The 25,751-nt window shown below is 42.5% G+C and overlaps 1 protein-coding gene across 8 annotated transcripts in view; it reads left to right on the top strand.

The window, feature by feature from the left end:
- zanl (zonadhesin, like) overlaps positions 1-25,751 on the top strand; it is a 48,240-nt gene that overhangs the window by 3,187 nt on the left and 19,302 nt on the right. For 3 of the 8 annotated variants that reach the window (XM_057855340.1, XM_057855342.1, XM_057855336.1), the window contains exons 2-65: positions 2,643-2,662; positions 2,843-2,998; positions 3,058-3,323; positions 5,695-5,779; positions 5,873-6,025; positions 6,093-6,257; positions 7,237-7,334; positions 7,399-7,477; positions 9,020-9,115; positions 9,214-9,407; positions 9,475-9,616; positions 9,732-9,976; positions 10,051-10,199; positions 10,279-10,407; positions 10,498-10,636; positions 10,723-10,864; positions 11,179-11,375; positions 11,451-11,589; positions 11,688-11,723; positions 11,805-11,998; positions 12,070-12,211; positions 12,306-12,550; positions 12,649-12,797; positions 12,890-13,018; positions 13,109-13,247; positions 13,317-13,458; positions 13,552-13,748; positions 13,838-13,976; positions 14,077-14,127; positions 14,207-14,400; positions 14,472-14,613; positions 14,705-14,949; positions 15,038-15,186; positions 15,257-15,385; positions 15,476-15,614; positions 15,701-15,842; positions 15,946-16,142; positions 16,218-16,356; positions 16,457-16,507; positions 16,588-16,781; positions 16,854-16,995; positions 17,087-17,331; positions 17,425-17,573; positions 17,660-17,788; positions 19,568-19,706; positions 19,796-19,937; positions 20,030-20,226; positions 20,300-20,438; positions 20,664-20,780; positions 20,855-21,048; positions 21,127-21,268; positions 21,360-21,604; positions 21,698-21,846; positions 21,933-22,061; positions 22,152-22,290; positions 22,360-22,501; positions 22,606-22,802; positions 22,882-23,020; positions 23,219-23,341; positions 23,419-23,612; positions 23,682-23,823; positions 23,909-24,153; positions 24,242-24,390; positions 24,477-24,605. In XM_057855340.1, the coding sequence (XP_057711323.1) occupies positions 2,643-2,662; positions 2,843-2,998; positions 3,058-3,323; positions 5,695-5,779; positions 5,873-6,025; positions 6,093-6,257; positions 7,237-7,334; positions 7,399-7,477; positions 9,020-9,115; positions 9,214-9,407; positions 9,475-9,616; positions 9,732-9,976; positions 10,051-10,199; positions 10,279-10,407; positions 10,498-10,636; positions 10,723-10,864; positions 11,179-11,375; positions 11,451-11,589; positions 11,688-11,723; positions 11,805-11,998; positions 12,070-12,211; positions 12,306-12,550; positions 12,649-12,797; positions 12,890-13,018; positions 13,109-13,247; positions 13,317-13,458; positions 13,552-13,748; positions 13,838-13,976; positions 14,077-14,127; positions 14,207-14,400; positions 14,472-14,613; positions 14,705-14,949; positions 15,038-15,186; positions 15,257-15,385; positions 15,476-15,614; positions 15,701-15,842; positions 15,946-16,142; positions 16,218-16,356; positions 16,457-16,507; positions 16,588-16,781; positions 16,854-16,995; positions 17,087-17,331; positions 17,425-17,573; positions 17,660-17,788; positions 19,568-19,706; positions 19,796-19,937; positions 20,030-20,226; positions 20,300-20,438; positions 20,664-20,780; positions 20,855-21,048; positions 21,127-21,268; positions 21,360-21,604; positions 21,698-21,846; positions 21,933-22,061; positions 22,152-22,290; positions 22,360-22,501; positions 22,606-22,802; positions 22,882-23,020; positions 23,219-23,341; positions 23,419-23,612; positions 23,682-23,823; positions 23,909-24,153; positions 24,242-24,390; positions 24,477-24,605 (9,735 nt within the window). The remainder of the gene's footprint in view (positions 1-2,642; positions 2,663-2,842; positions 2,999-3,057; positions 3,324-5,694; positions 5,780-5,872; positions 6,026-6,092; positions 6,258-7,236; positions 7,335-7,398; positions 7,478-9,019; positions 9,116-9,213; positions 9,408-9,474; positions 9,617-9,731; positions 9,977-10,050; positions 10,200-10,278; positions 10,408-10,497; positions 10,637-10,722; positions 10,865-11,178; positions 11,376-11,450; positions 11,590-11,687; positions 11,724-11,804; positions 11,999-12,069; positions 12,212-12,305; positions 12,551-12,648; positions 12,798-12,889; positions 13,019-13,108; positions 13,248-13,316; positions 13,459-13,551; positions 13,749-13,837; positions 13,977-14,076; positions 14,128-14,206; positions 14,401-14,471; positions 14,614-14,704; positions 14,950-15,037; positions 15,187-15,256; positions 15,386-15,475; positions 15,615-15,700; positions 15,843-15,945; positions 16,143-16,217; positions 16,357-16,456; positions 16,508-16,587; positions 16,782-16,853; positions 16,996-17,086; positions 17,332-17,424; positions 17,574-17,659; positions 17,789-19,567; positions 19,707-19,795; positions 19,938-20,029; positions 20,227-20,299; positions 20,439-20,663; positions 20,781-20,854; positions 21,049-21,126; positions 21,269-21,359; positions 21,605-21,697; positions 21,847-21,932; positions 22,062-22,151; positions 22,291-22,359; positions 22,502-22,605; positions 22,803-22,881; positions 23,021-23,218; positions 23,342-23,418; positions 23,613-23,681; positions 23,824-23,908; positions 24,154-24,241; positions 24,391-24,476; positions 24,606-25,751) is intronic. The other 5 variants (XM_057855341.1, XM_057855339.1, XM_057855343.1 and 2 more) reach the window with 4 other exon arrangements.

Below are 25,751 nucleotides of genomic sequence, written 5' to 3'. Positions count from 1 at the left end.
GTAATTAATCGCAATTCAAACCGTAAAATATGCCATATTTTTCTGTAAATTATTGTTGGAATGGAAAGATAAGACACAAGACGGATATATATTTTCAACATACAGTACATAAGTACAGTATTTGTTTACAATAACAATAAATCAACAAGATAGCAATCACATTATTAACTGTTAAATCGATCCATGGATAGAAAGTAGTTCTTAAAAGATAAATGTTAGTACAAGTTATAGAAATTGTATATTAAAACCCCTGTTAATGTTTTCGTTTTAATAAAATTTGTAAAACTTTCAATCAAAAAATAAACATTGTTGATGTCAATAATTACACAATGGTGCTGAAACCCATAAAATCAGTCACACGCAAGCGCCAGCAGAGGGTGACAAAACACCCAAAAACACAAGTAACAAGTACACATGACACTGTGCTGTCATTTTAATCTGTTTGAGCGGGGCATGTGCGTTAAATGCGTCAAATATTTTAACGTGATTAATTTAAAAAAATTAATTACCGCCCGTTAACGCGATAATTTTGACAGCCCTACAGTATATATTATATTATATCGTATTATATTGTTATTATTATTTATTTCATTTTATTTACTTTTGTTCCGTGAAGAATCCGGAAAGGGTTATTTGATTGTGGCTTTCTGAAAAACAATAAATTTTTACAATTAGGCACTCCTGCAATCGTCGCACCTTTTCTGTTGCAAACTGACCCCTCATCAGAGAAGGGAAATGTTATGTGGCCCTCACAGGAAAAAGTTTGGGGACCCCTGCTTTAGTTTAATGTATCTTTTTACATTTAGCCTGTTAGCTTATTAGCTAGTGCAGGGGTCAGCAACCTTAGATACTTAAAGAGCCATTTTGCCCATCTCCCGCCAAAATAAAAATACCTGGAGCCACAAAAGCCCTTTGACGTCTAACATTTTAATGAGCTGCAACAAAAAAATGATGTTGATAGACGTTCAATTGACTTGAAACGGATTGGACGTCCACTTCTAGTAATAAATCATTTCAATTCATGGCAGAAGCGTAAAAAGACCTTTCACTGCCCCTACCAACTTGGCATCACATTAAAATGACTATAACTAGCTTATTTCTCAACCGATTATTTTATCAATGTCAAAGCCCCTGGGATTTACTCAGTATCTGCCATTGATGCCGTTAGACGTCCAATCCGTTTGATTTTATTTGGTTTTAGCAATGTTTTTTGATGCAGAATGAACAGTAGGGGTGCTGAGATTGACCCCTGGGGAACGCCACAGCTCTTAACCCACTACTGAAGAAAGATTTTGAAACTTCCAGAATAAATGTCTGGATTTTATTAGCAAATTTTAATTTAACATAAATTATATTAACATACACAATAAATACAATCTTGCTAATATTCTAATAACTATCCATAAATATAACTGAAAAACCTTCTTAGTAAGAAAGTAACAAAAATACATAAAAATGCAGCCTTCCTCAGTTCACTACTTTTCGCACAATTTAATTAACAATAACAGTAGAAAACACATATAGGACACTTCTAAGCAGCTTCCTACTCTAGTTTTGCAGGTTAGAAAATTCACACAGTTTAATGTTATGCTAACTCTGATGCAGGTCAGACTTTCAGTAGCAAAATTAGTGGTGTGTTCCCCATCTCCACTTTTTTACACTACCTAAAGTGGTTTCTGCTGGCTGAAAAAAAAAATCCAGTTTTTTTTCACTGAGCTACTGGAAAAGCTTTAAAGCAACACGAGGTGAATTTTCAGTTTTGGTCGATTTTAGCTACATAGGTGTACAAAAACGGTAGGTTGTAAAGTAGAGTAGACTGTTGAGATGATTATTTGGTTTATTATACATTTACTCTAGTCAATCGCCGCTGCATTTCATATATAGCTTGCTTGTTTAATTAATGATGCTTTAGGTCACAATAATCAACTTCTCTATAAAACTGGTACCAACTGTTTTTTCCTGTACGCTGGAGAAGTAAGAAGACGAAGAAGCTGCAGACGTATGATAAATGACCTAAGATGAGCGATCTGTTTCTACACCTAAGTACACGCACACACATAGTCACAAGTTCAAGGGCTGTCGCCAGCTTACTCCCCCAATTCCCTTTTAGTGTAAAATTTGAAAAAAACGAACGTGACATTTTAATGGTCCTTCGAGCCGGATCGCAACATATCCAGAGTTCCCAGAGGCTGAGTCGACATCCAGTCAAGTTAATTTGTATTCATTTTGGGACATTCTACTTTTCAGTAACCCAAAATCATCAGGAAGTGACTTCTAAATTGCCCAAAAGGAAAAAGAAGTGACTAAAAATCAACAGAAAATGACATGAAATACCCCAAAATGAACTCATTGCCTGGCATTGGCTGCCATACCACTTCAAATGGATTGGATGTCTGCTCTTGACAAACTCATTTGGATTCACAATGACTAACAGAGCCTCATAATTGGACGTCCATAATAGAAGTATTGTTTGTTGATGGCGAAGTGAGATTGTTACACAACATTCACAATAGGAAAGATTTCCTTTTATGTGTTTTTCTGAAGATAAGTGCACCTAAGTTGACTTTAAACTAATAAAAAAGAAAGTGAGTCATATTTAGGTGCGACACGTCTAATGATTAATCCGTGTTGTTCTCTTACAGCCTCGTGTCGGCCAATGACGGTGAGTCCCTTAGCGTGTTAGCGTTAGCATGTGAGTGGTGAGTTGATTTTGTGAAGTTTTTCATGTGTGAATTGAGGGAATCGGACCGAAAATGGAGGACAAGTAGCATTTAGTAATTTTTTAATTTCATGTTTTTGCCATTGTAACTGAATGAATGTTAAAAAAAAAACAATGTTTTAGTTGTAGCTCCCGTGCTAGCGTCCTGCAACTTCAACAACGATAGCGCGCCATTCTGCCGCTTCGTCCAGGATTCATCTGACCGTGGGGACTGGACCAGACACAGAGGTCCAACCCCGACGGAAGAAACGGGTCCTCCGGGAGATTACCCAGACGGAGGTCAGTGTCACACTTTGTCAAAATCTGGCAATTTAATAACAATCCGTTCTCTTTCCCAGAGGGAGCTTATATTTACCAAGAATGCGACAATGTGGCGAACGGGCACCACACTCGTCTGCTGAGTCCCACGCTATTAACGGAGGCGTCGCAGATCTGCGTCCAGTTCCGGTATTACATGTACGGACTGGACGGTTCCAATCATTTGAGGGTGTTGGTAAAGACGACAAATGACGAGGAAGAGTTGTGGAAAAGAACTGGTATTCAGAGTCCATCGTGGTTGGAGGGCGACGTCACTGTGCCTAATTCGAGCAATCAGGCAATCACTGTGAGTGTTTTTCACACTTTTCAGGGTTTGAAATAAGAGAATTAGAGGCAGAACTAGGCTGAGAGTTAAAGATTAGTCCCTCTAAAACATGCCCATATCTGGCTTGATTAAAACTTTAGCGCAACTACAAAGAAACAACAGACAATTTCTCCTAATTTTCCTTCCATTTTTGCATTCACCTTGTTCACTTTGCTCCTCTGTCCTTTCCTTACTCCTACCTACTTCTATCCTTGCTCCCTTCCTTCTTATCATCCTTTTCCCTGCTTCCATCCATCGCTCATGCTTGTCATTCCTTTTTATTCTCGGTCCCTACCGTTCTATATCCATTATTTCTTCCTTTTGTTGGAAAAAGAGTTACCGTGATTTTCGGACTATAACGTGAGTATCATGTCACAATTATGATGGTCTTATGACAGTCTTATGGTGCCACTGTCAAATAAAGTGTTAGCAAATACTATATTTAGCAATTAATGAAACAACTGGAACAGTAACTGAGGAAATAATTAGCACAGATCATGAATTTTGATTGTTATTTACATCTGTAACGCTGCAGTGCATGTTAGGAGGCATGTTGGACAACAACAGTGTTGACACCAGGTGCCAGCAGGGGTTGACTGTCTCCCCCAAGGGAGCAGTGATGCCCAAATGAATCTTTTTGAAGCAATGAAGCTTTGCAGCCAATCGATTCAAAGCTTCATTGTGTTTCATATGATCTTATGACAGTCTTATGGCACCACTGTCAAATAAACTGTCAGAAAATACCATATTTAGCAATTAATGAAACAACTGGAACCGTAACCGAAGAAATAATTAGCACAGATCATGAATTTTGATTGTTATTTACATCTGTAACGCTGCAGTGCATGTTAGGAGGCATGTTGGACGACAACGGTGTTGACAGAAGGTGCCAGCAGGGGTTGACTGTCTCCCCCAATTGAAAAGTGATGGCCAAATTAATGTTTTTGAAGGAATGAAGCTTTGAACCAATTGGCTGCAAAGCTTCATGGTGGTTCATTTGATCTTATCAACGTCTTAGGGCACCACTGTCAAAAATGTGTTCGCAAATAACATAACTAGCAATTAATGAAACAACTGGAAAAGTAACTGAAGAAATGATTAGTACAGAACATGAATTTTGATTGTTATTTAGATCTGTAACGCTGCAGTGCATGTTAGGAGGCATGTTGGACGACAACAGTGTTGACAGCTGGTGGAAGCAAGGGTTGATTGTCTCCCTCAAGGGAGCAGTGATGGCCAAATGAAGCTTCATGAAGCAATGAAGCTTTGCAGCCAATTAGTTCAAAGCTTCATGTAGGTTAATTTGATCTTTTGACAGTCTTATGGCGCCACTGTCAAATACAGTGTTACCAGTTAATATCTTTGGGTGTAAATATTCCATAATACAATGAGGACAGCTTTAGTCCGCCCTGCATTCATTCGGCCTTTGTACTTCAAATATATTCTACTTGTTTTTCCCAAACTTTGATTAAATGTTATCATATTGAGTGTGTTAGAGTAATACAAACAGTCAAACAGTACATATGAGAAAGGAAGGACGGATGAACGATTGGGCGAGGAGTGCCTTATGAAGGAAGGAAGGTAGAAGAAAATAGCGTAACAAAACGACAAAAAAAGTTTTCAAATTGACTGTAAATCCTCCACCCTTTGATTTACAATGGACTTTGATGTGGAAAAGGTATAAACTAATTCAAATCTAATCACTGCAACAGAACGTGCCTAGATAGCAACTGAGCAACTTCATACATTCTGAGGGAAAGTTTTCGTCTTTTTATAGCTTTTACAGCTGCTGTAAAGCAATCGCAGCAATGTGAGCAATCATGGGTGTTGAGGATATACTCGAGTTGCACTTGATAACATGATTCAAAGCTCTCACGTGCCCGTTAAAAATTATGTTAGATGTCAAGTCGACTGCCATTAAGTGTGTCAAACTGGTCCTCAAAGTAGCCGAAGTGGGTGCTGGATTTCATTCCAACCAAGCGAGATGAATACCTTTTCACCAATCTGGTGTCTCGCAAGTGTAGTCAGTTGATTGCTGCTTGTTTTAGCAGAAACCTCATTGGTTGAACTGTCAGAACAGTCAGTACAAAGAGTTAACACCGGAGTAGACGAGCGGAATTTGGCCTTTCCGGCCAACTTAGCTGGGGACGCCTGCTGGTTCGGCTGTCGCGGTTCCAAATTCGAATTCCTTTACACTCCGACCCTTTGTGGACTCAGTTTGACTCACCTTCATTAAGCTATTGATTGCGGTATTCTCTTGTTCAATCAAATTAGCATGAACGAGTTGATCAAGTTCTGAAATACAGACTGAAATGTGTATGACAATCAGAATTCTTGTTGATACGGTGTCTAGATTGTCTTCGAGGCTCAGCGAGGCATCAACGAATTTAGCGACACAGCACTCGACAACATTGTCATTAGCGAAGGAGCTTGTCTCAGTAAGTGTTATCATTGTTTTCTCAATACTTCTCTTAGAATATCTATGGGACAAAAACTATACTGATATGAAATTGCGAATATTTGCTCCACAGTTTGTGTTTCTGGCTGCGACTTCGACACCATAGACGATTACTGTGGGTGGACTCCTATTGCTACTGACCCGAGTATATACGGCTTTGAGCAATGGGCTGGTGGAACGGAAACACCAGGCACTGGACCTGAAAATGACTTCTCCAAACCTGGATGTAAGTAACTCCACCGTATGGACTTTACAGTCAAGAGAGTCATTTGTAAAACTCTTTAATCTCTTAGTGGGACTCTACATGCTGATGGATTCTAGCTATGCTAACGAAGGAGTTGAGGGAGAAATCAGAAGTCCTGTGATAAGCCATTCTTCTGGATGCTTGGAGCTTACCTTCCATTATTATCTGTATGGAAGCAGCGAGACCGTGCAACTCCGTGTCCACACCTTGACAGGTAAGGACGTAATTTGAGTTCTCCGCCAAGGAAATTGACCCATACAATGTTCCTAAAAAATGTGACAAAATGGCTCCGTGGCACCCCCTTGAATTTTTCAAAAAGGCCTCTCCTATTAGGTTTTTTCAACGTAGAGCGATAAAATTTGGGGAGTTGTGTGCAAAATTGCTCCAAAAAGTCTCTTGCACCCATATTCCAAACCAAACAAAGAGTTAGTTGGATCCTCCTCAAAATTGGTGAGACTGTTCATGAGACATATGCGATCTTAAGTTGTCAAAATTGTGAGTTTTCATTCACGGGCCTGACGCCCTTTTTTACCAGGGGAAAAAAATCAGTTGACTTCAAACCTCCATCAGGGGAACCTTAAGATATGTGTTTGACAGGTGCTTGATGAAAAATATTGAGATTTCATTGAAGCAGACGGGTCCAACAATAAAGGGAAAATGACTGTCACCATTTTGTCTCGCCACAAATTTTGAACAGTCATAACTTGGCAGATATACAACACGCCAAACTTCCCGTGCTCTGTGAGAGTCGTACCCAGAAGGGTCCTGTAGGGGTCATATGCATCAAATGGCAGCAGAATTTGAGGCCTTAAAATGCTTGACATGCAGCTTGGCGTAAATTTCGATAATTTTGCAACCTTGCGAAAAAACGTTTTTTAAAAAATGGCTAAGTGGCGCCTCCGTGAATTTTTCCAAAAGGCCTTTCTTATTGTGTAGCTGCACAGTTCTGTAGCACTTCCTTTTTTATAGGATCCTCTTCCGTAGGGTTTTTTCCTCCTAGGTGTGTGAATGTATTTCTAATCCCTAATAAGAGACAAGTTTCGAGCAAATTAGGTTCTGATGAGATGATAAGAGGAGAACGATCTGCCACCACCCTGACCTGCGTGCCGTCCGAGTTGTGCCAAACTGCGAGGGCCCGTTCAGTCCTGCTTGTAAGCCTAGTTAGGTTTGAATTTTCATTCTGAACTTGGCAGGGGAAATCCTTGGACCCGCTCTCTTCACTGTCACGGGGAACCAGGGTCAAGCTTGGAAGCCTGCAAAAGTCCGTTATCTTGGAAATGCTGAAATACAGGTAAACACTCAAACTACGATTGGATACTTGAGCATGGGAACAGTCTTCTCATGTTGAATTTCAGTTCGTCATTGTGGGCAAATATGGAGAGACGCCGGAGACCGACATTGCTGTTGATGATGTGTGTGTCATGGCCTGTCAAGGTAGGTAACGGGACAATTTGCAAGTTTGACATACATTTTTCATCTTGTTTATAATCACATCAAATAATGACTTGTCAAATAGACAAATACAACTGAAATAAGACTTGTAGTTCATAAAAGATAAATGTTAGTACAAGTTAGAGAAATTTTATATTAAAACCCCTCTTAATGTTTTCGTTTTAATAAAATTTGTAAAATTTTCAATCAAAAAAATAAACTAGTACCTCGCCATTGTTGATGTCAATAATTACACATTGCTCATGGTGCAATGTGGTAAAATCAGTCGCACCCAAGCGTTAGCAGAGGGCGAAAAAACACCAAAAAACACAAGTAACAAGTGGACATGGCGCTGTTCTGTCATTTTAATCTGTTTGAGCAGGGCATGTGCGTTAATTGCGTCAAATATTTCAACGTGATTAATTTAAAAAATTAATTACCACCCGTTAACGCGATAATTTTGACAGCCCTAGTTATTGTCTATTTAATTATTATATTATATTATATTATATTATATTATATTATATTATATTATATTATATTATATTATATTATATTATATTATATTTACTTTTGTTCCGTGAAGAACCCAGAAAGGGTTATTTGATTGTGGCTTTCTGAAAAACAATAATTTTTTACATTTAGGCACTCCTGCAATCGCCACACTTTTTCTGTTACAAACTGACCCCGACCCCTCATCAGAGAAGGGAAAAGTTATGTGGCCCTCACAGGAAAAAGTTTGGGGGACCCCTGTGTTAGACTAATGCAAACAATTATATGGTGTGTGCGAGAACTGTACCTTTTCTCTTCAACATACCCATAGGCTTTGCGTCCCAATAGGCAAACCAGGCAATTGCCTAGGGCCCCAGCCAGCAGGGGCCCCCACAGGGCCAACAGATTTAGCACACGCAGCTTTACTGCACTGTCGCAGCAACAAGTGCGACAGTGCCAGTGAAAGCTTTGTGTCTGATTTCCCTGAAGGGGCCACTTCACTCGCTGTACTCTCCCCCCCTCCCCCTTACGTAATTCAGAGTGAGAGTGAGTGACGATTTGGCTTTTTTTCAATTGGCGTATATCCAAAATGAAGAGAAGCTATTCTTCTGGAAGCGACAAAAGAAAGGAAAAAAAAGCAGAAGAGGAGAAAAGGAAACAAGATACCGGTGAGTGTACTATGTTATTGTACCTTTATGTCCTAATGTAGTAGAAGCCAGGCACTTTGAGTGTCCTAAAAAGCGCTCGATGAGACCGAGGCGTTATTATACTTTTATTAAATAAGCTATTGCTCCAAGTCCAACTGTCCCCCTTACTTGCACACGCTCGAAGGGCCCCATGTTGCTTGTTGCCTGGGGCCCCCGGGGACCCTTGCTACACCTCTGAACATACCTGAGGGGTTGAATAATTTTGTCAATTAAGTAATCACAAAAAGGCCATAAATTGGAATATTCTAATAAATATCCATGGTGTATTTTGAAAGGAATTATTTCCCTTCCATGTCATGAGGTCGATCCTCCCTGACACTACTTTTGAATTTTTTCTCATTAAAAGATCATCTTACAACTCAACCGCCACCAGTGTCTACGACAAGTGACGGAACATCTACACCGAATCCCACAACTCCAAAACCGACTACACCGAAACCAAGTATGGCAGGTTTTGTTTGGTACTAGCCACGCCTGGGTTGAGTTCTTCTTTGGTCGACTATGCAAACCACCCTACTCCTTTTTGTTTTCGGCGCACAGTTCAGTGCCCTCCAAATGCAGAATACATAGAATGTGGGCCGGCATGTATCCCCTCCTGCATGAACCCCTCCACGAACTGTAGCGGCCCCTGCATCACCGGCTGCTTTTGCAAACCAGGGTTTGTCTTCAAGGGAAAAACCTGTGTGCCGATAGAGAAATGTGGTTGCCTGGATCACAACAATAACTATTATGAGGTTAGAGTAGTTCAAAATTTCACTTTAGGTGAAAGCCAGTACTCGCTAACCGAGTACTTTTACTTAGCCTGGAGAGATCATATTTGGAGACGGCTGCTCGAAGTTGTGTCGCTGTGCTGGGAACTACACACTGGAATGTGAGGACAACACCTGTGATCCAACTGAGGAGTGTCGTGAAGTTAACGGTGTCGCCGGATGCTACCCTAAAGGTAACATCAACCAATATTTTTGTGGTTCCTACATGCTCCTTAGTTTATTTAATCAGATGGTCTTTGAAAACATCAATCAGATTGTCAAAAAACAACCTTGTTCCTTTCCATGAAGGTACATCCTCCTGTATAGCATCTGGAGATCCACACTACACGACTTTTGACAAGCGCAAGTACAACTTCATGGGCAACTGCACTTACCAAATGACTGGAGTCTGCAATGAATCGGCTTTAACCAACTTTGCGGTTTACGCTGACAATGAAAACCGCTATAACAGACCCAGTATCTCCTATGTGAGAGCGGTGCATGTGTATGTAGAAGCTGGAGGTGTCTCAATCTTCAAGGGCGGTGCTGTGCATGTAAGAAGGATTAAAGGAAACCTCGTCGATAACATAATTCCCTGCTTTCTCACGTTCGATTTTTCCAAATCCAGGTGAATGATATCAAAGTGAATCTACCGGTAAATCCGTTTCCAGGCGTCTCTGTGTTCAAATCAGGGAAGCACTACACTGTGTCCTTGGATTTTGGAGTGACAGTGCGTTATGATGGAAACCACTTTATGGACATCAAAGTGATTAAAGAGTGAGTTCAACCTTAACTTGGTTGTCAGTTGAGTCGGAAGAGTTCATTGAAAAGGTGTCTTGTATTGTGTCGCCTGCAGTTATAAGGGTATCTTGTGTGGACTGTGTGGAGATTACAATGGTAATTCCAAAGATGACTTCCAAATGCCGGATGGTTCATTGACCAATAGTGCCAATGAGTTTGGAAACAGCTGGAACGTTGATCCAGAGTGAGTGGTACTCTTTGAATTGCTAAGTATTAGAAGTCAAGTGAATGATTTCAGATTCAGAGCTTTGTCAAATGAATCCTGTTGCTCAAGGTGTAACAATAAACCCAACACCACTCATCCTGGATGTGATCCAGAGGAGCAGAAACTCTATGAGAGCTCTGGATATTGTGGTATCCTGTTGGACAAAAACAGTCCTTTTGCTGCGTGTCATGCCAAGGTCAACCCCAATGTAAGTCACAAGTATTTGGAGCGAGCATTCTTTCACCAAGAAGTGACATTTTAGTTAGTTTTAAGTTGTACTGGTTGTGTGTTCAGGGCTACTTCAAGGACTGTGTCTTTGACCTGTGCGAGCTTGATGGAGTTCACTCCATTTTGTGTGAAGCAATCGAAGCCTACGTCAACGAGTGTCAGGATCGTGGGGTCAACATCGGAACTTGGAGGAATGAAACCTTCTGTCGTGAGTATAAAGTTCTAGAATTGGAAATCGGCTATAGCAGTGGTCTCTAAACGATTCCAGATAGGGCTGCAGTGGGTGCAGAATTTCTGTATAAGTGTAATCAGTTGATTGCAGTCAGGTGCTGCTTGTTTTAGTAGAAACCACATTGGTTAAGAGGTCTGTTCTTGATCGGTATGAACAAAACCCAGGACCCACAGCGGGCCTCGAGGACCGGTTTGGAGACCCCTGGGCTATAGCCTTTTCTCTGCAAGCATCCATATCCTACTTAGTTTACTAGATCTGACCTAACTTCGGCCATCTCAATTTCCACCTAGCACTTGACTGCCCTCCCAATAGCCATTACGAGCCCTGTGCAGACCCCTGTCAAGAGACATGTTCAGGGAGACCCTCATCTTGTAACGGACCGTGTACCGAGTCCTGTGTGTGTGACCCTGGCTTCATCCTGAGTGCTGGCAAATGTGTCACCAACTCTTCCTGTGGCTGCAAACACACTAATGGACAGTATTATGAGGTATTTGGGAGGTCTTCAAAACAGTGGAATAGCCCTGAAAGCCTTACTGATATTTCCACTGTTTGTGTGTCTCAGCCTGGAGAGGAGTTCTATGTTGACAACTGTAATCTGAGGTGTAGGTGTGATGTACCATTTGTTACGTGCACGGGATCTCAATGCCCCCCAATGCAGGAGTGTCAAGTCCAAGGGGGAGAGTTGGGTTGTTACCCAACAGGTAAGGTCGCATTCTTCTCTTTGTCTGTCCTTTTACCAAAGAACACAACTAATCTTTGGCATTCTGACCTGATACTATGAATGTGTCTAACTGAGCAGGAACAACAACTCCAAAACCGACGACACCAAACCCAAGTATGGTGGAACTTTTTATAAATCCTGATAGAATAACAGTTTACTCGCTACTAGCCCATTTATGTTCCTTTTCCATTTCAGTTGAGTGCCCTCCAAATGCGGAATACATCGAATGCGGCCCAGCTTGCATCCCCACATGCATGGACCCCTCCACCAATTGTAGTGGCTCCTGCATCACCGGTTGCTTTTGCAAACCAGGGTTTGTCTTCAAGGGAAGACACTGTGTACCAATAGAAAAATGCGGTTGTCTCGATCACAATAATAACTATTATGAGGTGAGGGGAGATGGACATTTAAATTTAGGTGAAACACAATAATCCCTAACCCAGTTTTCTACTCGTTTTAGCCTGGAGAGATTATATTTGGAGACGGCTGTTCAAAGCTGTGTCGCTGTGCAGGGAACTACACTTTAGAGTGCGTGGATAACACCTGCGATCCCACTGAGGAATGTCGTGAAGTTAACGGTGTTGCTGGATGCTACCCTAAAGGTAGCTTCAGGGAAATATTTGATAAGTAGAGCCCTCTCCAAACAATCATCTGTGATGTAAGTGTCCTCAAACAAACTTGTTCCTTTCCATGAAGGTACATCCTCCTGCATAGCATCAGGGGATCCACATTACACGACATTTGACAAGCGCAAGTACAACTTCATGGGCAACTGCACCTACCAAATGACTGGAGTCTGTAATATATCAGCTTTACCAAATTTCACGGTTTATGCTGACAACGAGAACCGCTATAACAGACCCAGCATCTCCTATGTGAAAGCAGTGCATGTTTATGTAGAAAGCAATGGTGTGTCCATCTTCAAGGGTGGTGCTGTGCATGTAAGGATGAATGAAAACCTTGTCAAGACTCGGTTCAGTTTTTCCAACTTATTTTTCTGCCTGCTCACTCATCGGTTTCACTTTCTTTCCTCATCCAGGTGAATGGAATCAAAGTGAATCTACCAGTGACTCCGTTCGCAGGTGTCTCTGTGTTCAAATCAGGGAAGCACTACACCGTGTCCTTGGATTTTGGCGTTACGGTGCGCTATGACGGAAACCACTTTATGGACATCAAAGTGATTAAAGAGTGAGTGCAACCTTAACCTTGGTTTTCAGTTGAGTTTGAAGAATTCATTGAAAAGTTCAGGAATGAGGTATCTTGTATCGTGTCACCTGCAGTTATAAGGGTATACTGTGTGGACTGTGTGGAGATTACAATGGAAATTCCAAAGATGACTTCCGCAAGCCAGATGGGTCATTGACCAACAATGCAAATGAGTTTGGAAACAGCTGGAATGTTGATCCAGAGTGAGTGGTACTCTTTGAATTGCTAAGTATTTGAAGTCAACTGAAGGAATTCAGATTCAGAGCTTTGGCTAATTCATCCTATCGCTCAAGGTGTAACCATAAACCCAACACCACTCATCCCGGATGTGATCCAGAGGAGCAGAAGCTCTATGAGAGCTCTGGATATTGTGGCATCTTGTTGGACATAAATGGTCCTTTTGCTGCATGTCACGCTAAGGTCAATCCAAATGTAAGTCACGAGTACCTGGAACAAACTTTTCGCCATTGGATTGGATTGCAATATACTGGTTGTGTCCAGGATTACTTCAAGGACTGTGTCTTTGACCTTTGCGAACTTGACGGGGCTCACTCCATTCTGTGTGAAGCCATCGAAGCCTACGTCAACCAGTGCCAGGATCGTGGAGTCAACATTGGACCCTGGAGGAACGAAACTTTCTGTCGTGAGTATACCTTTCAGATTCTTGACATGGGACTTTGCTCTTGCCTTCAATTTGAAACAGTCCAGATCTCAATGACTCTCATTTTGTACCTAGCTCTTGACTGCCCTCCCAATAGCCATTACGAGCCCTGTGCAGACCCATGTCAAGAGACATGTTCGGGTAGACCCTCATCCTGCAGCGGACCTTGTACCGAGTCCTGTGTATGTGACTCTGGCTTCCTCCTAAGTGCTGGCAAATGCGTCACAAACTCTTCATGTGGCTGCAAACACACGAATGGACAGTATTATCAGGTACTTGAAGATGTACAAGCATCTGTACATTTGGGTTGTTGAATAGCCCGACAAACATTTCTGATAATTCCCTTGTTTGTGCATCTCAGCCTGGAGAGGAGTTCTATGTTGACAACTGTAATCTGAGGTGTAGGTGTGATGTACCATTTGTGACGTGTACCGGATCTCAGTGCCCACCAATGCACGTGTGTCAAGTCCAGGGGGGAGTGTTGGGGTGTTATCCAACAGGTAAGGCTTCATTCTTCACTCCTTGTCTTTCCTTTTACGAAAGAACACAACTAATCCTTGGCATTCTGACCTGGTGCTATGAATGTCTTTGACTTGGCAGGAACGACAACACCAAAACCAACAACTCCAAAACCGACGACACCAAAGCCAAGTATGGTGGAACGTTTTATAGATCCTGATAGAATAACAGTTTACTCGGTACAAGCCTATTTTTGTTCTTTTCCATGCAGTTGAGTGCCCTCCAAATGCAGAATACATCGAATGCGGCCCAGCTTGTATTCCCACCTGCATGGATCCTTCCACCAATTGTAGCGGCTCCTGCATCACTGGTTGCTTTTGCAAACCAGGGTTTGTCTTCAAGGGAAAACACTGTGTACCAATAGAAAAATGTGGTTGTCTCGATCACAATAATAACTATTACGAGGTGAGAGGAGATGGACATTGAAGTTTAGGTGAAAGGCAGTACTCCCTAACCAAGTTTTCTACTCATTTTAGCCTGGAGAGATTATATTTGGAGACGGCTGCTCAAAGCTGTGTCGCTGTGCAGGGAACTACTCTTTGGAGTGCGTGGATAACACCTGTGATCCTACTGAGGAATGTCGCGAGGTGAACGGTGTTGCCGGATGCTACCCTAAAGGTAGCGTCAAGGATATGTTTGATAAGTAGAGCCTCCAAACAATCATCTGTAACCTAAGTTCAACAAAACAACCTTGTTCCTTTCCATGAAGGTACATCCTCCTGCATAGCGTCAGGGGATCCACACTACACGACGTTTGACAAGCGCAAGTACAACTTCATGGGCAACTGCACCTACCAAATGACTGGAGTCTGCAATATATCAGCTTTACCAAATTTCACGGTTTATGCTGACAACGAGAACCGCTATAACAGACCCAGCATCTCCTATGTGAGAGCAGTGCATGTGTATGTAGAAGCTGGAGGTGTCTCCATCTTCAAGGGCGGTGCTGTGCATGTAAGGATTAATGGAAACCTTGTATACATTTTTCTAACTCCATCCTCTGCCTGCTCACTCATCGGTTTCACCTACTTTCCTCATCCAGGTAAATGGAATCAAAGTGAATCTACCAGTGACTCCGTTTGCAGGCGTCTCTGTGTTCAAATCAGGGAAGCACTACACCGTGTCCTTGGATTTTGGCGTGACGGTGCGCTATGACGGAAACCACTTTATGGACATCAAAGTGATTAAAGAGTGAGTACAACCTTAAACTTGCTTGTCAATGGAGTCAGGAATGAGGTATCTTGTATTGTGTCACCTGCAGTTATAAGGATATACTGTGTGGACTGTGTGGAGATTACAATGGAAATTCCAAAGATGATTTTCGCAAGCCAGATGGGTCATTGACCAACAGTGCCAATGAGTTTGGAAACAGCTGGAATGTTGATCCAGAGTGAGTGGCAGTCTTTGAAATGCTAAGTATTAGAAGTCAACTAAATGGTTTCAGATTCAGAGCTTTGGCTAATTCATCCTATTGCTCAAGGTGTAACAATAAACCAAACACCACTCATCCTGGATGTGATCCAGAGGAGCAGAAACTCTATGAGAGCTCTGGATATTGTGGCATCCTGTTGGACAAAAACAGTCCTTTTGCTGCGTGTCATGCCAAGGTCAACCCCAATGTAAGTCACAAGTACTTGGAGCAAGCATTCTTTCACCAAGAAGTGACATTTTAGTTAGTTTTGAATTGTACTGGTTGTGTGTTCAGGGTTACTTCAAGGACTGTGTCTTTGACCTGTGCGAGCTTGATGGCGTTCACTCCATTTTGTGTGAAGCAATCGAAGCCTACGTCAACGAGTGCCAGGATCGTGGGGTCAACATTGGAACTTGGAGGAATGAAACCTTCTGTCGTGAGTATAAAGTTCTTGACTCTAGCCTTCTCTCTGCAAGCATCCAGATCCTACTGACTTTGCTAGACCTGACCTAACTTCAGCCATCTCAATTTCCGCCTAGCACTCGACTGCCCTCCCAATAGCCATTACGAGCCCTGTGCAGACCCCTGTCAAGAGACATGTTCGGGTAGACCATCATCCTGCAGCGGACCTTGTACCGAGTCTTGTGTGTGTGACCCTGGCTTCATCCTGAGTGCTGGCAAATGCGTCACCAACTCGTCCTGTGGCTGCAAACACACGAATGGACAGTATTACGAGGTATTTGTGAGGTCTTCAAAGCAGTGGAATAGACCTCAAAGCCTTACTGATATTTCCACTGTTTGTGCATCTCAGCCTGGAGAGGAGTTCTATGTTGACAACTGTAATCTGAGGTGTCGGTGTGATGTACCATTTGTTACGTGCACTGGATCTCAATGCCCCCCAATGCAGGAGTGTCAAGTCCAGGGGGGAGAGTTAGGCTGTTACCCAACAGGTAAGGTCTTATTCTTCACTCTTGGTCTTTCCTTTTACCAAAGAACACAACTAATCTTTGGCATTCTGACCTGGTACTATGAATGTCTTTGACTTGGCAGGAACGACAACACCGAAACCAACAACTCCAAAACCGACAACACCAAACCCAAGTATGGTGGAACTTTTTATAAACCCTGATAGATTAACAGTTGACTTGCTACTAGCCGTTTTTTGTTCTTTTTCCGTGCAGTTGAGTGCCCTCCAAATGCAGAATACATAGAATGCGGCCCAGCTTGTATCCCCACCTGCATGGATCCCTCCACCAATTGCAGCGGTTCCTGCATCACCGGTTGCTTTTGCAAACCAGGGTTTGTCTTCAAGGGAAGACACTGTGTACCAATAGAAAAATGCGGTTGTCTCGATCACAATAATAACTATTATGAGGTTGGAGTAATTCGACATTTAAGTTTGGAGAAAAGCTGCACCTCGAAACTGAATTGATTACCTTTGTTTTAGCCTGGAGAGATTGTATTTGGAGACGGCTGCTCAAAGCTGTGTCGCTGTGCAGGGAACTACACTTTGGAATGTGTTGATAACACCTGCGATCCCACTGAGGAATGTCGCGAAGTTAACGGTGTCGCCGGATGCTACCCTAAAGGTAGCGTCAAGGAAATGTTTGATAAGTAGAGCCTCCAAACAATCATCTGTAACCCAAGTTCAACAAAACAACCTTGTTCCTTTCCATGAAGGTACATCCTCCTGCATAGCATCCGGGGATCCACACTACACGACGTTTGACAAGCGCAAGTACAACTTCATGGGCAACTGCACTTACCAAATGACTGGAACCTGCAATATATCAGCTTTACCGAATTTTGCTGTCTACGCTGAAAACGAGAACCGCTATAACAGACCCAGCATCTCTTATGTGAAAGCAGTTCAAGTGTATGTAGAAAATGGTGGTGTCTTCATCTTCAAAGGTGGTGCTGTTCATGTAAGAAGAATTAATTGTCACTACTCTAATCCATATAAAAAACTCCCTTAATTTTCTGATGACTTATCAGTCTCACCTTCTTTCCATATCTAGGTGAATGGTATCAAAGTCAATCTGCCAGTGAACCCATTTCCAGGTGTCTCTGTGTTCAAATCAGGGAAGCACTACACTGTTTCCTTGAATTTTGGCGTGACAGTGCGCTATGATGGAAACCACTTTATGGATGTCAAAGTCATTAAAGAGTGAGTCTAAAGCTAATACTCAATGGAGTCTGAATAGTTCATTGAGAATTTCCGAAAAATGTCAACTTGTAACATGTCGCCCGCAGCTACAAGAACATACTTTGTGGACTGTGCGGGGATTACAATGGAAATTCCAAAGATGACTTCCGCAAGCCAGATGGGTCTCTTACCAACAATGCCAATGAATTTGGAAACAGCTGGAATATTGATCCAGAGTGAGTGGTACTCCTTGTTTAGATTTCATAAAGAAGGAATCTGACCTTTTAGCCAAATTGTCGGAATCCGCCTGAACCGCGCTAGCGCAATTCCAACGATCTGCCCAGCTAAATGATCAAACTCCGCACGTTCATCTTAGTTTTAACCCCTTGCTGGAAAAAGGCTTTGAAACACAAGTTGACAATTTATTCCAAGTCAACAGCAATCATACAGCACAGAGAGACCCAGGCGAGGAGGCAAACTGGATCCAGGGTAACCATATCACAAGTCAACAAAAGGTTCCCGAGAAAAATGACAACAATTAGTTAAATATTCAGTCTTTTAAAGACTCTGGCTGTGGTCCGGAAGAAGGGTGTGTTTGGGCGTTGTTTAGTATTATTCTCTGTGTGGATTGGGCAGGAGGGTTTTGGGTGTTACTGTTGTCAGAGCAACAAGAGTTGAGGATTTTGCCACCTCAGCACCACGTGAGAGCTACTGGTGCACAATAGTTTTTGGTCCGATAATTATCGGTCCGATAATAGGAATTATGACGTCATCCCGATAAATCCAATAACATTTATAATAGGACCGATAATACGTACTGTTCTGGCTTTGCAGTTTACACAATAGTATGGGAAATCAGTTGACCATTTGCGGGGCATTGCTCCCACCTGCTGGTCAGAATAATTCAATGCACCTATTTTTTGTTACAGTAGTTTGGTTCAATCACTTACACATTGTGGTGTCTAGCGGTAGCATTGACAGTCGTGAATGCTTTCTGTTATGTTTCCGCCTCGGAAATATATGTAAGTGGTTTATGTTTACTATTACATATGGATGTGCAAAATATGTTTACTTCTGTGGTGAAGGGTCATATGTACAGAACTTCATAAGTTATGTTATAGAAGCCAGCCAATGCTTTAGTAGCTGAAGCTAGTGTGCTATGCTATACATATAATAGTTGTGTATATAAGTATATTGTGCAGTTTGTTATTTTTCTGTTGTACTTTCACAATATTAAGACGAGTGTCTTCCCATAAAAGCAAGAAAAGACCAAGCCTTGTGGTTTATGGAAGTGCATTCATTCTTAGCTGGCTGTCGGGCAGTGCAGAAGTGAAACGCACTGTTTTGTTCATGTCCTTATGAAAAATCTGACCAGATCAAAGGCAAATCTATGTTGAATCCACCACCATTTTTTTTTAAACTCCAGGTGTTAAAAAACTCTGGTTATACATTTAAAAAATTATATATTGATTATCGGTTATCGGTATCGGCTTTGAGGAGTAGGAAGTTATCGATATCGGTATCCGTTTCAAAAAATGGATCTCGTGCACCCCTAGTGAACGTGGGTGTCAACTTCTCAGTCGCGGGTTCCTCGTTATCAGATGTTCCTTGTGGCAAGACAAGATGTCCCGCCATTTGTTCTGGACTGGCCAGAAGAGCTGATTGCGGGACTTGGTGGTGCAGACGAGGGCTTGTAGATGTCTTGCCTATCACCTGCTTGTCACGCGGGCTTCTGTGGTCAGAAGGCTTCCTGTATCTGTTCTGCTCGTTGTCTTGGTGTGTCAAATTCTAATAATTTTAAGTCCAATGGTTCATAACACCAAAAATATTCTGCTTATTTTTCTTAAACTATGATGTAAATGCTATTTATTTTATATTGGGTGTGTTAGTCATAGAAACAGTAAATACGAGAAATGATTCTATTCCCTTTAATAATAATCATAAAGTATTCGAGGTCGTTTGTGATCGGATTGGTTCAAATTTGTAGCTTTGTGTAATCCATCCTATTGCTCAAGGTGTAACAATAAACCCAACACCACTCATCCTGGATGCGAGCCAGAGGAGCAGAAGCTCTATGAGAGCTCTGGATATTGTGGCATCCTCCTGGACATAAACGGTCCTTTTGCTGCATGTCACGCCAAGGTCAACCCCAATGTAAGTCACAAGTACCTGAGCTAAGCAATACCCTCAAGAACTGAAATTTTAGTTAGATTTGGATTGTAATATAATGGTTTTGCACCCAGAATTACTTCAAGGACTGTGTCTTTGACCTTTGTGAGCTTGATGGAGCTCACTCTATTCTGTGTGAAGCCATTGAAGCCTATGTCAACGAGTGCCAGGATCGTGGAGTCAACATCGGACCCTGGAGGAACGAAACCTTCTGTCGTGAGTATACCTTTCAGATTCTTTTCTCTTGCCTTCTATTTAAAAGAGTTCAGATCTTAATGACTTAAGGAGCCATCTCATTGTCTACCTAGCTCTTGACTGCCCTCCCAATAGCCATTACGAGCCCTGTGCAGACCCCTGTCAGGAGACATGTTCTGGTAGACCCTCATCTTGCAGCGGACCGTGTACCGAGTCCTGTGTGTGTGACTCTGGGTTCATCCTGAGTGCTGGGAAATGTGTCACAAACTCTTCATGTGGCTGCAAACACACAAATGGACAGTATTATGAGGTATTTGGGAGATACAAAACAATGGAATAGACCTTACACCCTTACTGATATTTCCACTGTTTGTGCATCTCAGCCTGGAGAGGAGTTCTATGTTGACAACTGTAACCTGAAGTGTAGATGTGATGTACCATTTGTTACATGCATGGCATCTCAGTGCCCTCCAATGCATGTGTGTCAAGTTCAGGGGGGAGAGTTGGGCTGTTATCCAACCAGTAAGTTCATACTCTTTACACTACAATTCAGCTAATCTTAGCCCTTGCCAAAGATTGTGTTTTCACTTGGTTTACTTGGCTTTGCTCAATGGCACTCCTTGGTAAAGTTAGTATATGTTGGAAATTCCACTTTTTTTAACCAGATGTTCACACACTGCCTTAAGGAACCTATCCAAAACTGATTCAAGTACTTGTTGTCTGTTCTAAATTGTATGTTTTACATAGCAGGTACACCAGAACCAACAACTCCAGCAGTACCAACACCTAACACCACAATTCCAGAATGGACTACACATGAAACAACCACTCCAGAATGGGTGACGGCTAATTCAACGACACCAAGTATAGCGCATCTTGTCGTCAAACCTAATTATGATATGTGATTACCCAAACCATTGTTCTTTTATCCTGTACAGGTCGATGCCCTCCAAATGCAGAGTACATAGAATGTGGCCCAGCTTGTATCCCTACCTGCATGGATCCCTCCACCAATTGTAGCGGCTCCTGCATCACCGGTTGCTTTTGCAAACCAGGGTTTGTCTTCAAGGGAAAACACTGTGTACCGATAGAGAAATGTGGTTGCCTGGATCACAACAATAACTACTATGAGGTAAGAGCTGAGAGGAGATGGACATTGAAGTTTAGGTGAAAGGCAGTACTCCCTAACCCAGTTTTCTACTCGTTTTAGCCTGGAGAGATTGTATTCGGAGACGGCTGTTCTAAGCTGTGTCGCTGTGCTGGGAACTACACACTGGAATGTGTGGATAACACCTGTGATCCAACTGAGGAATGTCGTGAGGTGAACGGTGTTGCTGGATGCTATCCTAAAGGTAGCTTCAAGGAAATATTTAATAAGTAGAGCCTCCAAACAATCATCTGTAATGTAAGTGTCCTGAAACAAACTTGTTCCTTTCCATGAAGGTACATCCTCCTGCATCGCATCCGGGGATCCACACTACACGACGTTTGACAAGCGCAAGTACAACTTCATGGGGAACTGCACTTACCAAATGACCGGAGTCTGCAATATATCAGCTTTACCTAATTTCACGGTTTACGCTGAAAACGAGAACCGCTATAACAGACCCAGCATCTCTTATGTGAAAGCGGTGCATGTGTATGTAGAAAGCGGTGGTGTCTCCATCTTCAAGGGTGGTGATGTGCATGTAAGGATACTTGGAAATCTTACTCCGATCATTTTGAAATACATTCCGTCTCTCCCTGCTAACTTATCAGTCTCATCTGTATTCCATATTCAGGTGAATGGAATTAAAGTGAATCTACCAGTGAATCCGTTTCCAGGCGTCTCTGTGTTCAAATCAGGGAAGCACTACACCGTGTCTCTGGAATTTGGAGTGACAGTGCGCTATGACGGAAACCATTTTATGGATGTCAAAGTGATTAAAGAGTGAGTACAACCTTAAACTTTGTTAAAGTTTGAAGAGTTCATTCAAAAGTTCCGGAATGAGATATCTTGTATTGTGTCACCTGCAGTTATAAGGATATACTCTGTGGACTGTGTGGAGATTACAATGGAAATTCCAAAGACGACTTCCGCAAGCCAGATGGGTCTTTGACCAACAATGCCAATGAGTTTGGAAACAGCTGGAATGTTGATCCAAAGTGAGTGGTACTCTATGAATTGCTAAGTATTAAAAGTCAAGTGAATGATTTCAGATTCAGAGCTTTGCCAAATTCGTCCTGTTGCTCAAGGTGTAACAACAAACCCAACACAACTCATCCGGGATGTGAACCAGAGGAGCAGAAACTCTATGAGAGCTCTGGATATTGTGGCATCTTGTTGGACATAAATGGTCCTTTTGCTGTATGTCACGCTAAGGTCAACCCAAATGTAAGTCACGAGTACCTGGAATAAGCTTTTTCCCCAAGGATTGGATTGCAATATACTGGTTGTGTCCAGGATTACTTCAAGGACTGCGTCTTTGACCTTTGCGAGCTTGACGGGGCTCACTCCATTCTGTGTGAAGCCATCGAAGCCTACGTCAACCAGTGCCAGGATCGTGGAGTCAACATTGGACGCTGGAGGAACGAAACTTTCTGTCGTTAGTATACCGTTCAGATTCTTGACCAGGGACTTTGCTCTTGCCTTCTATTTGAAAAAGACCAGATCTTAATGACTCAAGGAGCCATCTCATTTTCTACCTAGCTCTTGACTGCCCTCCCAATAGCCATTACGAGCCCTGTGCAGACCCCTGTCAGGAGACATGTTCGGGTAGACCCTCATCTTGCAGCGGACCGTGTACCGAGTCCTGTGTGTGTGACTCTGGCTTCATTCTGAGTGCTGGGAAATGTGTCACCAACTCTTCGTGTGGCTGCAAACACACAAATGGACAGTATTATGAGGTAGTTGGGAGGTATTGGGAGGTAACAGTGGAATAAACCTCAAAGCCTTACTGATATTTCTAATTTTTCTGTGTATCAGCCAGGAGAAGAGTTCTATGTTGACAACTGTAATCTGAAGTGTAGGTGTGATGTCCCATTTGTTACTTGTATGGGATCTGAGTGCCCACCAATGCACGAGTGTGAAGTCCAAGGTGGAGAGTTGGGCTGTTATCCAACAAGTAAGTTCATACTCTTGACACTATGATCGAGTAAATCTTAGTTATTTTCAAAGATTGCTCACTGCCACTCCTGGGTAACGGTAGCATCTGTCAGAAATTCCATTTTTTATAACCAAATGTTTACACAGTGACTGAAGGAACCTATCCAAAACTGATTCAAGTACTAGTTATCTGTTCTAAATGGAATGCTTTACATAGCAGGACCTAGTACACCAGAACCAACAACTCCAGCGGTACCAACACCTAACACCACAATTCCAGAATGGACTACACCTGAAACAACCACTCCAGAATGGGTGACGGCCAATTCAACGACTCCAAGTAAAGCGCATCCTGTCGTCAAACCTAATCATGATTTGTGACTACCCAAACCATTGCTGTTCTTTTATCCTGTACAGGTCGGTGCCCTCCAAATGCAGAGTACATAGAATGTGGCCCAGCTTGTATCCCTACCTGCATGGATCCCTCCACCAATTGTAGCGGCTCCTGCATCACCGGTTGCTTTTGCAAACCAGGGTTTGTCTTCAAGGGAAAGCACTGTGTACCAATCGAAAAATGTGGCTGCCTCGATCACAATAATAACTATTATGAGGTCAGACTAGCACAATACTTAGGTTTAGAAGAAAGGCAATACACACTAAGTTGTTTACTCCTGCTATAGCCTGGAGAAATCATATTTGGAGACGGCTGCTCTAAGCTCTGTCGCTGTGCTGGGAACTACACCCTGGAATGTGTGGATAATACCTGTGATCCAACTGAAGAATGTCGCGAAGTAAACGGCGTTGCCGGATGCTATCCTAAAGGTAGTGTCAAGGAAATGTTTGATAAGTAGAGCCTCCAAACAATCAACCTAAGTTCAACAAAACAACCTTGTTCCTTTCCATGAAGGTACATCCTCCTGCATAGCATCCGGGGATCCACACTACACGACGTTTGACAAGCGCAAGTACAACTTCATGGGGAACTGCACTTACCAAATGACTGGAGTCTGCAATATATCATCTTTACCTAATTTTACGGTTTACGCTGACAACGAGAACCGCTATAACAGACCCAGCATCTCCTATGTGAAAGCGGTGCATGTGTATGTAGAAAGTGGTGGTGTCTCCATCTTCAAGGGTGGTGCTGTGCATGTAAGGATGAACGGAAACCTTGTATAATTTTTTATAACTCCATCCTCTGCCTACTTACTCATCGGTCTCACCTTCTTTCATCATCCAGGTGAACGGAATCAAAGTGAATCTACCAGTGAATCCGTTTGCAGGCGTCTCTGTGTTCAAATCAGGGAAGCACTACACCGTGTCCTTGGATTTTGGCGCGACGGTGCGCTATGACGGAAACCACTTTATGGATGTCAAAGTGATTAAAGAGTGAGTTTAACCTAAATACTCAATGGAGTTTGAATAGTTCATTGAGAATATATGAAACCTGTCATCTTGTAACATGTCGCCCGCAGCTACAAGAACATACTTTGTGGACTGTGTGGAGATTACAATGGAGATTCCAAAGATGACTTCCGTAAACCAGATGGGTCATTGACCAAGAATGCTAACGAATTTGGAAACAGCTGGAATGTTGATCCAGAGTGAGTGATACTCTTTGTTTGCATGTCTTAATTAGTAAGTATAGGAAGTGGACTGGTTGAGCTGTGAAGGAATCTGATATTTTAACCAGATTGCCGGAATCACACCAGCCAAGCTGCCGAAACCGCGCTCGTGCAATTCTAACAACCCGGCCAAAAGGCCAAACCCTACTCATTCACCTTAGTTTCAACCCCTCGTACTGACTCCATTTTAAACGCTGGAAAATGCTTTGAGTCAGCAGCAATCATAGAGTACAGAAAGACTCAGGCGAGGAGGCAAACTGGATCCAGGGTCACCATATCACAAGTCAACAAAAGAGTCCCGAGAAAGGAGGCAACAATTAGATAAATTCAGTCTTTGAAAATCTCTGGTGAGGCGGGCTGTGGTCTGGAAGAAGGGTGTGTTTGGGCATTGTTTAGGATTATTCTCTGTTGTGGGTTGGACAGGAGAATTCGGGCGATACTGTTGTCAGGGCGACTACAGTTAAGGATTTTGCCATCCTCAGCGCCACGTGAGTGCTGACTGTTCACTTCTCAGTGGCGGGTTCCTCCAAATCAGATGTTCCTTGTGGCAAGACAAATGTCCGGCCATTTGTTCTGGAATGTCCAGTGTGAAAGACATTTTATTCATGCTTATAAAACACATAACTGGTGTGATGCTATATTCATTTGTGAGACTGTATCATAGCAAAATACATGGCTGTGTTTGTGTGCTCCAAACATTCCTTTGAACATCCACAATGGGTGTCTGTGGATCCCCTGAGCAGATATGAGCACTCTCTACCAGCCGGGACCAGTGCTCAAGGTCTCAGCTCAAAGATGTTTTTGTATGGAAAAATACCATATACCATAATATGATGAGTTTCGTTTCACGGTGGGCTTCTGCACCGCCCTTTCAATGATATATACGGACTTGCTCGATGTTGCCTATTTGTACTTCTGGGTGATCACAGCTCCTGGCTGAATCACATTATTTCGTACCCTTGATATATCATGTTTATAAAGTCTTTGAAGCAGTCAATCTTCGGTTAGTCTGATTCATTTCTCATCGAGCTATCGAGTTGACACTTGTCTTGGAGTTCAAAATTGAATTTCCCTGACATCCAGAAGAGCTGGTTGTGGGATTTGTTGGTGCAGACATGGGCTTGT

Source organism: Corythoichthys intestinalis, chromosome 13 (genome assembly GCF_030265065.1).
Source record: "Corythoichthys intestinalis isolate RoL2023-P3 chromosome 13, ASM3026506v1, whole genome shotgun sequence".
NCBI lineage: Eukaryota > Metazoa > Chordata > Actinopteri > Syngnathiformes > Syngnathidae > Corythoichthys > Corythoichthys intestinalis.
The sequence above is the reverse complement of the archived record's forward strand: the minus strand, read 5'-3'. Positions and strand labels throughout refer to the sequence as shown.